This window comes from Leopardus geoffroyi, chromosome C1 (genome assembly GCF_018350155.1).
Source record: "Leopardus geoffroyi isolate Oge1 chromosome C1, O.geoffroyi_Oge1_pat1.0, whole genome shotgun sequence".
Lineage (NCBI taxonomy): Eukaryota > Metazoa > Chordata > Mammalia > Carnivora > Felidae > Leopardus > Leopardus geoffroyi.
The window spans coordinates 36,193,345-36,209,671 of NC_059328.1; the positions used below are offsets into that span (position 1 = coordinate 36,193,345).

The 16,327-nt window shown below is 40.5% G+C and overlaps 2 protein-coding genes across 7 annotated transcripts in view; one reads left to right on the top strand and one right to left on the bottom strand.

Annotated features, from left to right (window-relative positions):
* GPBP1L1 (GC-rich promoter binding protein 1 like 1) overlaps positions 1-10,035 on the bottom strand; it is a 68,994-nt gene extending 58,959 nt beyond the window's left edge. The window contains exons 1-2 of one of the 5 annotated variants that reach the window (XM_045477169.1): positions 9,818-9,924; positions 8,343-8,415 (exon numbers count right to left, since the gene is read on the bottom strand). The gene's annotated coding sequence lies outside the window, so the exon portion shown is untranslated. Of the gene's footprint in view, positions 1-8,342; positions 8,416-9,182; positions 9,670-9,817 lie in introns of those variants that run through there. The other 4 variants (XM_045477168.1, XM_045477170.1, XM_045477167.1 and 1 more) reach the window with 4 other exon arrangements.
* Positions 10,036-11,272: 1,237 nt separating this feature from the next.
* TMEM69 (transmembrane protein 69) lies at positions 11,273-15,962 on the top strand. Of its 2 annotated transcripts, none has more exons than XM_045477177.1 (3): positions 11,273-11,477; positions 13,204-13,340; positions 14,485-15,962. In XM_045477177.1, the coding sequence occupies exons 2-3, from the start codon at positions 13,299-13,301 to the stop codon at positions 15,193-15,195; spliced, it is 753 nt and encodes a 250-aa protein (XP_045333133.1). In that variant the 5' UTR covers positions 11,273-11,477; positions 13,204-13,298; the 3' UTR covers positions 15,196-15,962. The 2 variants fall into 2 exon arrangements, with proteins under 2 accessions (XP_045333133.1, XP_045333132.1); XM_045477176.1 differs by having other exon boundaries at positions 11,275-11,477; positions 13,201-13,340.
* Positions 15,963-16,327: the final 365 nt, after the last annotated feature.

The window sequence follows — 16,327 nt, forward strand, 5'->3', positions numbered from 1 at the left end:
GGGACTGGGAACTTTTAGTGCACTATGCAAAGTATTTTCTCATTGCAAGAAAAGAAGACTCATCATTAATATACGGATCAGACAACTATCACCTTAATCCAAAAATCAACCTTAGCATAAGTCAATGATAGGTATTATGTATTTTATAATATGTATTTTTTTATTAAAAATTTTTTTTATTTACTTTGAGAGAGTGCACAAGTACAGTAGGGGCAGAGAGGGGGGAGAGAGAATCCCAAGCAGGCTCTGCACTGTTAGCACAGAGCACAATGTAGGGCTCAAACTCATGAACCATGAGATCATGACCTGAGCCAAAACCAAGAGTTGGACACTTAACCAACTGAGCCACTAGTGTTTTATAATACTGTGCAGAACGAGATATAGCTATGATGTATTCTAGCCAAAAATATTTTGATGTTAATCTGTCAAGTTTCTACATGTACACTTTAGAGAAAAATACAGGAATTAAAGGAACAAATTAAATGACAACACAGAATGCAACTGTATAAAACCATTCTCAGGATAGTCTCAAACTCAAGTGTCACTGAAAAATAAGGTCTGCTAGATTAAAGAGACATAAAGAAATTAAAGTGTTACATGCAGGGGCACCTGAGTGGCTCAGGTGGTTTAGCGTTTGACTTTGACTTAGGTCATGATCTCACGGTTGGTTTATGAGTTTGAGCTATCACTTGGAGTGCACTTCAGATCCTGTCTCCTCCCTCTCTTCCCCTCCTCCACACATATGCACTCTCTCAAAAATAAACATTAAAAATAAAATAAAAACATTATAAAGTATTACATGCAACAAGGTCTTAGATCAGATACTAGTACTGAATAAGCTAGCTATATGATTATACTTTAGATCAACTGGGGGAATCTAAATAGCACCTGGATATGAGAGGAAAAGAACATTTATTCACACGAAGAGTGGGTATTACCAACTAAAAAAGCAAGGTATAAGTTAGTCTCAATTTCGTAAAATAAAAATAAAAACCTACATATATGTGCTTAGAGAAAGATCTGGAAAAAGTGTACCAAAAGTCACATTAGTGATTTCTAGATGATGAGAACGCTTTTATTTTTGCATATGTTTATTTCTTAATATTCTATCCAGCATATGTACTGCTTTTATAATAATAAAAGAATCTTTAAAAGAAAAATCATATGGGGGAGCTTTAATAAACTCACAGTGCACAAGCCTTACTCCAGCTAAATTTTAAAAAGATTGAGAACTACTGCTTTTAAAAATTGGGAGTGAATATGGGGTGCCTGGGTGGCTCAGTTGGTTAAGTGTTGTTGGACTTCAGCTCAGGTCAAGATTTTGCAGTGAGTTCGAGCTCCATGTCTGGCTCTGTGCTGACAGCTCAGAGCCTGAAGCCTACTTCAGATTCTGTGTCTCCTTCTCTCTCTCTCTGCCCTTCCCCAGCTCACACTCTGTCTCTCTCTCTCTCCAAAAAAAAAAAAAAAAAAGTTAAAAATAAAAAAAACAAACAAACCTGGAAGTGGATAAAAGGGAAAATTCTTGACTAAGATTGTCTTTAACAAAGACATTCATGTAAGTTTTTCACTCAGGAGTTAGGAGACTACCCTAAATAAAGGCAGTCACAAAATCTACAAGGAGCAAATTATATTAGCCAATTTTATAAATCAGCGTCTTTGGTTGAAAAAAAGAAACTATATTTAGGTAGATTAAATAGAAAAGGAGTTTATCAGAAATATATTGGGAGTTCAGAGAATGAATGAGAGCCTCCTTGACTTTGCAAACATGCAGAAACCAAGGTAAAACTAAGCAGTCAAAATTACCAACCAAGGTCACACCACAGAAGAGTCCCAGGAAACCCCCCCCACTGGCACTGCCACAGCTACTGCCACCAGCCAATGGAATGGATTCTAAACTGTCCTTGCTTCTCTGCATCTCTCACACCAGATGCAAGTCCTCAGTCAAGTGTATGTGACTGGCACAACTTGGGTGACAACTGCCAGGTGTTCAGGACAGAAAGTGTATGTGTAGGTATGTATATGTGTGTATGCATCAAGTTATATACACACAGCCTTTCCAGCTTCCTCTCCCACTAAGATTCACAAAAAGGCTATATACAAAGGGGGTTAAAACGGTAAACAGTCAAAAGAAACAACAAAGGATCACTTTAAATCCCAATTAGAATGTCTAACACAGGAATCTTGCCAGTTTTCCCATCAGTAATAAACTTTAATCACTGTGCCACCTTCCGCTTCACTGTTCCAAAAAACATTTCCTGAAAGTAATTTCACAAAATATAAAATTTCTGAAGAGTAAAATTTATTAACTTTTTTCAAGTAATCTCCTTTCCAATACTGCATCATTCAATGGTCACCAACACTTGCTGCAACCATAACTAAACACTCTTAACTCACAAAAGTTCCAAATAATAGTATATTATAGAAATATATTTATTACCTAATGTAATCCAGACACATTAAAATTTGCCAGCTATGAGATTCAGATAATTAAGAGCATTAGATTTATAGAAGTACCTGAAACCATAAGATTTTATAAACAGCAAAAATGTTTTCATAGCATTTGCTTCAGAAGTCACTGTATCAACCACGCTACAAACAAACAAGCCATTCAACAGTGATAAACTTTTATCAAATTTTTGCAGCTACACTGACCCTGAAAGGCTCCAATTCCTTAATAGGGAAAAGACTACTTGTCACATCTAAAAAACGATGTATAGGGGCGCCTGGGTGGCTCAGTCGGTTGAGCGTCCGACTTCGGCTCAGGTCACAATCTCTCTGTCCGTGAGTTCGAGCCCTGCGTCGGGCTCTGTGCTGACAGCTCAGAGCCTGGAGCCTGTTTCGGATTCTGTGTCTCCCTCTCTCTCTGACCCTCCCCCGTTCACGCTCTGTCTCTCTCTGTCTCAAAAATAAATAAACGTTAAAAAAATAATAATAATAAATAAATAAATATAAAAAACGATATATAATTTTTATAACTGATGGGTGTAAGTAACAGTAGTGAATAACTATCACAAGACACACATTTTTACTTTAAGTTCATCTTACCTATAACCATTTCTTTTTTTGAGAGAGAGAGAGAGAGAAAAGGGGGCAGAGAAGATAAGAGAGAATCCCAAGCAGGCTTCGCGCTGTCACCACAGAACCCAACATGGGGTCCGAACACACGAACTGTGAATCATGATTTGAGCCAAAATCAAGAGCTGAATGCTTAACAAACTGAGCCACCCAGGCACCCCAACTTATAAGCATTTCTAAAATCTCTTCTGGAGAATAAACTTGGCTTCCGATCCAAACATTACTTTTAAGGTAGAAGAGCAGACTGTATCTAGCCGGTTCTGCCACGTACTTAGCTGGGTAACTTTGGGCAAGTCACTTCATCTCATTTTGCTTCAAATCTTTATCTGTAATTTGGAGACTGTTGGAATGTTGAAAGATTAAATGGTGAATACAGGTAGTGTTAAGAATATGCCTGGGGGCACCTGGGTGGCTCAGTCAGTTTAGCATCCCCTTTGGCATCTGACTTCAGCTGAGGTCCTGATCTCAGGAGTTTGAGCCCCACATCAAGTTTTGAGCTAGCAGCTTGGAGCCTGATTCGGATTCTGTCTCCGCCCCCCCCCCCCTTCCTCCCCTGCTCACACACTTTCTCTCTTTCAAAGATAAATAAACATTTTAAAAAATTAAAAAAAAAAAAAAAAAAAAAAAAGAATATGCCTGGATGTTTTCCCTAGGGGTGTGGGGAAAGAAATGCCTGGCCTATAGTGAGCATTCAATAGGTGCTAAGAATAAAATGCTTAAGGGGGTTGGGAGTGGGGCATAAGCAAGAGGAGAAAAATTTTCAAACCAAATACACTGAGAAAACTACTCACTAGTAACCAAAACTAGAAAACAAAACCACTGCAAACCCAGCACACTCAGCTCAATTTTACAACACCATAAATGCATACTATGAAGAAAAAAAGGACAGGAAAAAAAAAACTGCTTGGAAAATAAGTATTAAGTTGGCAAACGAAACACTCCATTTTACATGCATATCAAAGGAGGACAAATAACTCATTTAATTACTCTATGTTGCTCAATAGACAAATTTTAAGAAAATGATATGAGAACCACTGAACCAGAAAAAAAAAATCCCCAAATGCACAGAATCACCTATGAAGTTAGTCTTCTCTTTATTCCCAATGCATCAAATCTCAATCTAAGCTTCAATACCCAACTACCAATTCATAAGAAATTAGAAAAATCTCAAATGTGGCAAACTGTGCCAAATAATCTGACTTCAACAAAATGCAAGGGGGGGGGGGGACACAGAAGAAACATAAAAATTAAGAAGCTTGAAAGAATGTCAATTATAGTATGTGGGAACTAGATTCTGATTCAGATAAACTAGAAAAGTTAACAGAAAAATAATACCTAATAAAGAAAAAAAGAAGAACCTCCGCATGCAACATTCTGTTCAGATTTCACTAAATTTCATTTGATTGGTAAAAGGACATTAATTAAAGACAATTTCATACAGTTTATATAACAATTATGAAATATTGTTATATATACATATATAAATACATACATATATATTTTTTGTTTTTTAACATTTATTTATTCTGAAAGAGAGAGAGACAGAACGCTCAATCGCAAGTGGGGTAGGGGCAAAGAGGAGAAAGAATCCCAAACAGGCCCCACACTATCAGCGCAGAGCCCGGTGTGGAGTGTGAACTCACAAACTGAGATCTTGACCTGAGTCGAAGTCAGATTCTTAACTGACTGAGCCACCCAAACGCCCCATGAAGTGCACTGTTTTTAAGAACTCTACAAATATTATTTACCACAATAATTCTACAAGAAATTACTATTATCCCCATTTAACAGAGGAAGGAAAAGGCACAGAAGAAATTTCACTTTAAACTCTCCAAGGTCACAAAGCTGTAAGTGGCAATGCTGAGATTGAAACCTGGCTGTATAACTGGTGCCCTTAATTACCACACCATGTCATCTTTGCATCAGATGTGGTGGAAACTGAGCTTCAGAATCAGAGAAAGGCGCCTGAATCCAGATCTCTCATTATGTTATGTAAATTACGTAATTTCTTGGACCCTCTGTACACTCACTTGTAGAAGGGATAAGATTTAATATTTATTAAAAAGTATTTTGAGGAATTATATACACTGGGTTATATACTAGACTCTATTATAACCTATAGCTTATGAAGCCCAAAATAAACTACCCTTCCCACCATATCTCGTAAGACTAATTAAAAAGTAGAGCTAATAATTCATAAACACATAGCAGGAACACTGGAATACCTCTACCTTTTAATTAGCCAAAGAGCCCTCAAAACAACTTTTCAACATACTTCAAAGATAGCAATCATTCAGAAAAGAATTTTTTATATAACAAAATTTAAACTTACAATCAGCAGAAATAAGAGTTTGAAATCTAAAGTATAGCCAAACTTAAATGAATTTGATTTTTCTGAAAACAAAATGTATTCCGCACAAATAGACCTAATGCTCAGAAAAGTGTACCAAAACTTTGTTCATGCTGGTGATTCTAGACTGACATCTGGTTAACGTAAGGCAAAGCAGCTTTATCATAGAAAAGGAAGGTAAACATAGTATGTTAAAAGTCAACTCCTTTAAGAAAGACAGCTTTCTATGTTGTTATCCTATGAACATTTTCCACTTATGTGTTAAACTACTAAGTTCTTTGGTGGCAAGACATTTTATGGTCATTTAGGAATTTTTAAACACCTTAGAACACCCAAACTGGCACCACAGTATAGCCTCTATCATTTCTTGAAATGAAAAAAAAAAAAAAAAAAAAAAAAAAAAAATAATAAAGGCTGATTGTTTGCTTTAGTAAAGGAAAATAACTATTTGATTCCTTTAAATACTTGCCCAGGATATTTGCAATCATCTATAAAAATTCGAGTCACATAACATTAGCAATATTTTACCTTATTAGTTAAAATTACCTGTGGACAAAAGTTCAGCCATTCTTACTTAACTATTTTTTTAATAATTTTTTTAATGTTTATTTATCTTTGACAGAGAGACAGAGAGAGAGAGAGAGAGAGAGAGAGAGAGAGAGAGAGAGCATGAGCGGGGGAGGGGCAGAGAGAGAGGGAGACACAGAATCTGAAGCAGGCTCCAGGCTCTGAGCTGTCAGCACAGAGCCTGACACGAGGCTTGAACTCACAGACTGCAAGATCATGACCTGAGCCGAAGCCGGATGCTCAACCGACTGAGCCACCCAGACGCCCCAACTATTTTTTTTTACTTAACTAGTTTGTTGTAGCCAGTTTTGTTTTGGGCACACTACAATTGGAAATAAAAATCAGAGTCTGATTTAGAAATGACTTGGACAGCTAGATCTCAACACACCAAATATTAAATTCCAGACAACGGCAACTACAGTCACATATGAGGTAACATATTATCTATGCTGCACCTCGATTTTTCCACCCATCTATTTGGGAAACCATAAATAACCCACTACAAAATTTACCTTTTCCATGAAGTTTTTTTTTAGTTGAGATCCTTTAAAATTTTTGTGCCTGTCAACTTTCTAATAGTCTCATTTTCACCAGTAAAGACAGCATTCATAATGGTGAAGCACAATGACTTAGAAACAGATTGCCTAGTTATCACTGTTACTAAGTACATACAATTTAACCATAAAACAAAGATATGCAATCTGCTACAGTATGATTCAGAATTGTGTACTGTATCTATAACAGAATTTAAAAATGAATTATAAGCAGGGGGCGCCTGGGTGGCTCAGTCGGTTGAGGGTCCGACTCTTGATTTCACCTCAGATTATGATCTCCCAGTTAGTGGGATCAGCAGAGTCTGGCTCTGCAATGGCAGCTGGGAGCCTGGTTGGGATTCTCTCTCTCCTCTCTTTCTGCCCCTCCTCCAGCAAGTGCATGCTCTCTTTCTCAAAAAAAAAAAAAAAAAAAAAAAAAAAAAAAATTAAACATTTTAAAAATAAGTAGATAGGAATTACAAAAGCAGAAATGTGTCCCAGATTTCTTATCATTCCAAACTTATTAAAATGGTTGCATGTGCCCCCCTCAGCCAAGCTTTTAAACAGCCACTGATGAGAAAACCCGTGGATTCCATTTATTAAAAATAAAAAGGCTTAGGGGCACCTGGGTGCCTCCGTCGGTTAAACGCTGACTTCAGCTCAGGTCATGATCTCACAGTTCGTGAGTTCAAGCCCCACGTTGGGCTCTGTGCTGACAGTTCAGAGCCTGGAGCCTGCTTCGGATTCCGTGTCTCCCTCTCTCTGCTCCTTCCCCACTCGTGTTGTCTCTGTCTCTCAAAAATATATAAACATTAAAAAATAAAAAGGCTTCCTAACATCCCCCCTTATTTCAAGATCTCTGATAAGATACTATATACAGAATCAACTGAAAGAATATTTATATCAACATGTACAAACCATTTTGAGCATCTAAGTTTATGGGTTCAGTAGGCAAATGGCCAAACACAAAGCAGTTGACTTGTAATTTCTATAGAGCACTGCAGATGTTTTTCTTGTAAAATCACCAAAATAATTTAAAAACAAAAAAAGATCCTAGGAGCACTGACAAAACTAAACTTTTGTGTTAAAAGAATGCAGTATGTTAAATTGAAACTGACTCCTTAAGGAAGATGACAGCTTATTTTATTGTTAATTCCCAAGTTCTCATTCACGATTAGCATTTTTATTATTTTATCTTTTAAGCAAATTGCAACCTGAAACTCAAGCACCTTCCCAAACACTGAAGTTATCTGTTTTTGATTTCTAGTCTATGCCTTTTTGTTTTCAGTTAAACTGGATCTGATGGCTTAAAAAGGGGGGGGGGGGGGGGAGAGGGGCAAACAAAAAGGCAGCCTTTTGTTTGAAAGGGCACAACAATCAGCCACTCCACATCTAAAGTTCGTTTTCACTGGTTGTCTCACAGAGTTGCAATCAAGGTCCCAAACTTAAGAGCACTCTGATTTCAAGTATTACACAGAAAAGACCGGAAAACTTCAAAAGTCCGTCAAATTACCAATCTGAGTCTTCTGAAGACTACCAATCACTTTAGTTTTGGACTGGATTTACTCAGGAATGTGTGACTTCTGTTACTAAAACATGACCCACACCATTAGCTGGTTTTTTTTCCTGGTAAGCAATAAATATCCAAGTTAAGAATAAGTATTTCAACAAATATGACAAACCAACCTCAGAGCAAAGTTGGCTGATAAAATTACCATCATAGCACAATTTCAAAACTATAAGCAACCACACACACACATACACCCGCACCCACTCTTACGTAAACTTTTGGAGTAAGCAAACTTCTTTAGCCTCACCTTTCTTTTCACCTAGCAAGGACTCTTCAAGACACCAATTGCAAGAAGACCAAAATATCAAAAGATTCAGCTGCTGCCCTCGTAGAAGAAACAACCAAAAATTAAGACATGGTAATGTATTTAAGTTACTGAAGCTTAGGGCACTTCCCAAGCTACAGCCATTTTAGATTCAGCCTTTCTTTTGAATTGCATGGGGGTGGAGAGAGGTAGATTTAAAACAGTAAAAAAAAAAAATCCTCGTTAAAACTCTTCAACATCGACCAGCTTTTTTTCGGAGGAGGAGGCGATCCGTAGGTGTTGGATATCGACTTAAATCTAAATCAAAGAAAATACCTCGCTACCACGGAGAACCGAAACGCTGGTGGTTAAAGCTCTTCTTTTCCCCTCAGAGGTCCCACATTTGACTTACACTATTTTTTCCTCCTTAGGTTTTCCTTCACTGGAAAACAAAAGCCCTTGGTTCTAATTTAAGAAGGGGAGAAAAAGAAACCCGTAAACCAAGCCACTCAACCACCAACAAGCCGGAACGCCTGGAGAGGAGCCAGAGAGCCGCAGGTGAGCGTTCCGACCCGAAGACCAAAGTTGAAGTAGAAGCGCTCGGGCAAAGCCGCTGCAACACTCGACTGCAAAGCTCCTCGCGCGGGGGAAGTGCTCCGTCCGAACCACAGGACCACGGGCCCTTCGGCTCCTCTCCCCCTCCCGGGGCCGACCTATACCAACCACCTGTGAGAGAGCCTCCTTCAACTAGTTTCAACAGCCGGTTGGTCAGGCACCGGGCGGAGCCCCGAGCCAGGACGACTCAAGATCCCCTACCGCCCGTTTCCCGGAACCCCTACTCACCCGGCAGTAGCGGGGCTACAGATAGGGAGCATACGCGGCGTCTGAGGGCGCGTCCCCAGCTTCCTGATCCCGCAAAGGTGGAGAGCCCACAACCATAACAAAGCTCTTCCCAAAATGGCTGCCCGGCCCACACGGCCCAGGAGGGGCAAGAGGGGGAGGAGCGACGGCCAGCCGGGCCCTCCCCCCTCCGACCACGCCTCACACACGCCCACCCGCTCGCACCTCCCACAGGAGCGCAAGCGCAGGAGCCCTGTTCGGGTGACCCTGCCGGCGCCCCACGCAGCCAACGTTCCGCCGCGTGAACGGTAGTTATTCCGTGCGTGGTCCCCAACCCCCCCTTACGGCCGCTGGAGACAGTGCCCCCACCCGTCTGCCGACTTGAATTCTCTGCCCTTCCTCGCGCCGCTTGAGAGGGAGAGACCAGCCGAGTTTGGTATCCCTCCTCTTATCCCCCGGCCCAACACCAGGGCCTGGATGCGTGCGAATGAGTGGGTGGGTGTGTATGTGTGTACTGTTTTTCCCCGCCCCTTCGTCCTCCCGTACCCCACTTCTGAGCATGCTCGCGTCCCCAAACTACCCGTACAAGTACTAGCAAACCGGCTTCGTAGGATCCCGTGTTTTCCGACCCTTCCCACCTTCCACTCTTTCCAGTGCGCGCGTCGTTAAGACTTCAGCCCCCAGCGGGCCACACCGCCCGGCTCTTGAGGCCTGCGCGGCTGGTCCCGACGCGCTATACCCGCTGGGAGTGGTAGTTCCGCCCGATGGCTGGCGTCACGGCCTTGGCCCCGCGCAGGGCGTATTTCTGTCCGGAGCCTGCTCCTATGCCTGGGTGGAGAAGTTGTTTCTCCGACCCAAAGCCTCATTGGATATCGCACTACTGGAAGGGGCGGCGCTGCCATGACAGAAGGAAATAAAAGTGAAAGCCTATCGCGATTAGAAGCGGTTATTATTACGAAGAATTCGCAATGGGCCCACCCTGCACAGGACGCTATGCTATATGGTGGCCAGCAGCCGGGAAGCTAGATTACCTAGAGTCCTGAGGCATTGGAGGAAGCGGCCAGCGTGGGCGCTTTCAGCTCTGTTGTTTTCAGATGAACGCTCAAATTGCTCGGCGCTGTCTCCTTTGATAGACTGAAATGGAGGCCCAGAGAAGACACGAGACTGTCCAAGGTCACAGAGCTGATAAATAAAAATTAAAACAGAGGGTGACATGGGGGCGCCTGGGTGGCGCAGTCGGTTAAGCGTCCGACTTCAGCCAGGTCACGATCTCGCGGTCCGTGAGTTCGAGCCCCACGTCGGGCTCTGGGCTGATGGCTCAGAGCCTGGAGCCTGTTTCCGATTCTGCGTCTCCCTCTCTCTCTGCCCCTCCCCCGTTCATGCTCTGTCTCTCTCTTTCCCAAAAATAAATAAACGTTGGAAAAAACAAAAAAAAACAGAGGGTGACAAAGAATGATCTAACTTTTCAGATCAACCCAAACCAATGCTCTTATCATCATACCTTTCATGGAAGCAAAAGTCCTGCCCCTTGTACTCTTTTTTAAAATAATTTTTAAAAATCTTTATTATTATTGAGAGACAGAGTGTGAGCAGGGGAGGGGCAGAGAGAAAGGGAGACAGAATCCGAAGCAAGTTCCAGGCTCCAAGCAAGCTGTCAGCACAGAGCCCGACGTGGGGCTCAAACTCACAAACCGGGAGATCGTGACCTGAGCCGAAATCCCACACTTAACCAACTGAGCCACCCAGGCGCCCCCATACTCTTTATTTCTTAATACGTTTCCAGGTCCAAGCAACGAGCATGGAAGTAAAAACAGTTTTGTTTTTCTTAGTAGTTCAGGACCCTAATACATTGTAAGATGTGGCCCATCGATCCTAGAAACCCTGTTATGAGTTCCAGAGATGGCAAACAATTTGGCCAAGTCACACGACCTAGACTCCAAATCTCTCCTACCACTATCACTTGTCATTGTTTCAGTAGTTACACTCTACCTTCCCGAACTCGGAGGGGCAGATTCTGCTGGCTGGGAAACCTAAAAGAAAGACCATTCAGGCATCCTACAGACTTCAAAAGCCGGCTTCCAGAGTTAAGATTTAAAATTATAACCCAAGATGGAAAGCCTGGCATGGGAACCAGTTCAGCGCTGGTCAAGTTCCCACCCGGACTGTTCCCCAACCCGCCCCTTCTCAGGAAGTGGGGAGGGACTGTTACCACCCACGTGCCGGAAGTTGCCTTTTCCTGAATACCTGGCTATTCTGGCGGCTCAGCTTTATTTACATCTCCCGATTCCAAGGTGGCAAGTAAGTAGCAGGGCGGCTGCCACAGGGTGCAGATTGGGAATGGGGTCACCAAGGGTTGAGAGTAAATCAAAGCCGCGAGCACTGTGGGGCAGTTTCCCGAGGATCCTTTCGTCCAGACACTTCTCTCAAATGTTGTTCACTCTGAGGCTTTGCAGTCTGCAAGTCTTCCCTCTGGGGCAGTGGAAATACCATCCGTTTTCACCTAAATTGAGCGGATTAACACTTGGTTCTTTGCCCTTCATTTCCTCACCAGTTGCCGTCCCCGGGGTTTAGGCCACCACTCTTTCCCTTTAACAACCAAGAGTTGGAAATCACATGGTCATAGTGCATAGGGAGTCCCGAAAGTGAAAAGAGCATGGAGATTTTAAGTGGGGGTGGTCCGGAAAGCTCTTACGCAGGTGATTTTGAGCAACAGTGAGTGTGGGCCCCGCAGATATATGTGTTTGAAGTCAGGAGTGGGTGTAAGTGCCATCTAAGATCTATTCATAGGACCGGGATAACCTCCCTCCCTCCGTCTTTATGTTATAGAATGAAAACATTGACTGGTATGTATACAGGATTTTTCTACCCAGCCTTAAGAGCTGTAACCTAGAAATTAGTTCATTAAAATGTTTACTTAGGTAGCACATGTGGTTTTTGGATCTTTTAGACACCCATTCTCCTGATTAAGAGTGAAACTCATGTAAGACAGATCTAGATTTATCTTCTCACTCAACCACTTACTGGCTGCTTACATTAGACAGGGTTTTTAACCATTTCCCCTTGTGTAAGGTGGGAATATAATTAATACTTTTTGAGTGCTTACTTTATGTTAGGGACAGTTCTCAGTTCTTTACATGTATTAATTCATTTAACTTTCAAAACGACCCTATGTAGTTCTTGTAATTATTTCAAAGGTGAGTGAACTGCAACAAAGCAAGGTTAAATAACTTGTTCAAAGTCACATACTTGGTAAGTGGGGAAGCCATGATCCCAACACAAATTGACTCCAAAATCTTCACTCTAATTTAACAGGCTATATGTGTTCTTTCAGCACTAAGTTGATAACGTTGTTGTATTAAATGAGTTAATGCATATAAAACACATAGTTACAGTGCTTGGTTCACAGCTAAATTGTATTGATTGCTACCATCATTTGGAACTGTAAATGCCTACCCAAAATAGGTAACTAAGGTGAAAAAAGAGAACAGAGAAGCTATAACTTTCCATTTTAATGAGAGAACTGCACTTCAAGGAAACAATTTATGCAAGGTCACAACAGGTGGGGAATTATAGAGGTGTTTGTAAGATACAAATCTTCTGTCGCTGTACATTACTTTTTCAGTTACACCAAACAGCAAAAGCTAGAAGAATGGTTCAGGGGTGCCTAGGTGGCTCAGTTGATTAAGCATCCAGACTTCAGCTCAGGTCATGATCTCACAGCTCATTAGTTCAAGCCCTGCTGAGAGTGTAGAGCCTGCTGTGGATCCTCTGTCTCCCCCTCTCTCTGCCCCCACCTCACTTGCCCACTCGCATGTGCTCTCTCTTTCAAAAAGAAATAAACATTAATAAAAATAAAAAATAAAAGAATGGTTCAGAGATGAAAAGGATCTATCTACTTAATGTGTTACTGATTTTTTGAAGACATTAATGATTGTTTTCAAAGGAAAATTCTTGAGTTACTACTTATAAAAAGATATGTATAAAATGAAGAAAATTAAGTGACATCTTGTTTTGTACACAGCAGCATACTTCTGATTCAGCCCCTCCACTTAGCTGTAAAAATGAATTAATCAGAACTGCCTGGCATCTTCCTGAGCAAGACTTTCAATTGGACCCAGCATGCTTCATTTCATCCAGAAGTTTTCTCAGGCATCTTCAAAGGTTGGTTTATTCGGCAAATATTTGTTGGCACTGCTTCGCTGAGGCAATAGCAGTGAGAAAAAAAAAAGACAAAAATCTTTATCCTTATATATTTAGGTGATGCGGGAAAAGGTGGGTAAAACAAACTATTTCATATATCAAGTGGTAAGTCCTCTGGAAAAATATAAAACAGGGAAGGGGAATAGGGAGTATCAACAATAAACTTAAGATTGTACTTAAAAATAGGTTGGAAGAGAGGGAATAGGCTGTGCAAGCAGCTCAGGGAAGAACATTCCAAACAAAAGGAAGAAAAAACTCCAGGATGGAATCATTCCTAGCATTTTGAGGAGTCACCAAGATTCTTAAATAGCTTTTTTTTCTTTCATTCAATGCTTTTTGAGTCACTGTTCATCTATTAGCTAGTTGAAGTCTGAAATCTGCTCACTAAAGCACAGAATCAGCAGGAAAGGTTTTTATTTTGGCTGTGACCATGAAAGGCACTGGGGAGTTTTTTTGTTTGTTTGAAGACAAAGGAAAAAATATGGTTCTGACTCTCAAGTATATGGAGACAAACACATAATTTACATTCACCGTGAGAATTATGATGGGAGTGTGCAGAAGATACTTACATAGTTATAGGAGCATTAATTCAGACTGGGGAATGCTTCATGCTGAATTTTGAAAGATGGGTTCCCTACAGAGAAAAGTAGGCAGAGACGTGTAGGAAGGAATGGAGCTATGGAAAGTATAGTTTCTATAAAGCTAAACGGGAAGGTAGATTGCTTTATCAATATAAAATAGCATTCCCACAGTAATTAACACTGCTTCTTTTCCAAGTTATAAATAGAAGAGGCAGTTTAAAATGCCAGATCCTAAAGGTGTACTCTTTACCTGTTTCTCTTTCAGATACTCCTTTCATGGGATAAGGTTAGTGGTAGGAAAAAATACATCACTAGGTTTCTATTCAGTTTCTTTTGCATGTTTTATCACTATTTGCTAGCCTTGGCTAGCATTAACATCACCCTATAGTACAATCTTTTTGTAAGTTTGATGTACTAATAGAAAGGAGATGGTTTGTTTTTATATTGTTTCTGTTTGGGATTAACTAAGAAATTGCTATTATTTTAAAATTTGTTTTTGTTTACTGGTTCTGTTTTCTCTTTAGATGCTGAAGTACCCTTTCACATTCCGACTAGGAGCCAGCAGAATAGAAACACTTTCTCTCAAGACATGTCTCCAGCAAAACTTTTCCCCTTTGTTGCCAGGGCCTTGGTTTTTCTCATCATTTCCAGTGTATATGAACAAGACACAATACTATCATACTTCCCCATGCAGCTTTAAGAAGCAGCAGAAGCAAGAAGTCCTTCCAACCAAGCCACCAGGCACCATAACTATCCTGCTTGAAAGCCCAAAGCCACTATTATACATAATTCTGGCAGGAGTAATCCCCTTTGTTGCTCCACCACTGGTCATGGTGATGGCAAAGACTTATATCCCCTTATTAGCTTTTACTCAGATGGCTTATGGAGCCAGTTTCCTATCTTTCTTGGGAGGGATCAAATGGGGTTTTGCTCTGCCAGAAGATAATACAGCCAAACCAGACTTCCTCAGTTTAGCTAGTAGTACGCCTCCTCTTCTGTTTTCATGGTTTGCCTTCCTTATTTCTGAAAGACTCAGTGAAGCTATAGTCACAGTAATAATAGGTTTGGGGATAGCATTACACATTGAACTTTTTCTCTTGCCACATTATCCCAACTGGTTCAAAGTCCTTAAGATAGTAGTCACTTTAGTGGCTTTGCTTTCATTTGTAATCACTTTACTAGTTAAAGATATTTACCCAGAGAAAGGACTCAAGAAGCCTGGTCAAGTAGAATAAATATAAAAACTGCTTTGTAGATAATGTTAGCATGTTGGCTACAAGCCTCGTAAAGTTGCGTTTTGGCATCACCTTTTTCTTCTTCTCTTGTTTAGCTTTTGTTCCCCATCAGTGGTTATTTATTCACAGATTTTTTTTTTTCATTTCTAGAAATCTTTATTTCCTAGGAATTACTTGATAAGAGTTTGAAAATCCCTAACAAGTCATTTTCACTTTAGGTTACATTTTTCAATGTGTATGAATTATACATAACGTTTTAATGTTTTACTTGTTTTGAAAAACGTAAAATGAAAAAAAATATATATAAAATGATAAAAATGAAAATCCTTTTTGCTAGAGCCTTATGATCATTGAAAAAAGACACGCATATTCTCCCATAAGAGGAAAACTCTGTATCCATGAGAGTCTGAAAATAATAGGTGGTTCCGTTGTGGGGTTGTCATTGCAATTGGCCCTGAGAATTGCATTTCCAAGCTCATTTTATCTGGTATAATCTAGTTATATGAGCTGAAAGGATCTGTGGCTCTAAAAGTCAGTAGGGAACAGTATCATAAGGGGAAAGCCATATTCAAAGAAAAGCTGGACACATTTTCCAGTTTGTATCCAATTTTTATAGACACAACCCCATCTTCAAATATCATCAGCTGGTCAAAAAAATTTTTAAATAAAGTCACAAGTATGTATAAATTAGGAAAAGTAAAGCTGGAGCCATCTTGATGTTCTATCAAGCAGGGTGATCTAGTTTTACACAACTCAGAAGCTTTTTTAAAAACAGAAGCAACACCTTAGGTTCTAACTTGAAAACAGTCTCTTGAGATTGTGTTCTAAAAAAAGGAAAAACAATTTAATTGGCAGAAGACTATAAATCAGTAGGAGCACATGGGTGACTCCGTTGTTTAGGTGTCTGACTGAATCTCAGCTCAGGTCATGATCTCATGGTTTGTGAGTTTGAGCCCCACATCAGGCTCTGCTGGCAGTGCAGAGCCTGCAAGTGATTCTCCCTCTTTCTCTGCCTCTCCCCTGCTTCCTCACTCTCTCAAAATAAATCAATAAACTTAAAGAATATAAACCTGGTATATGTTATCTTTGGATAATGTATTCAAATATTAGTTAACTTGATTTTCATAAATTG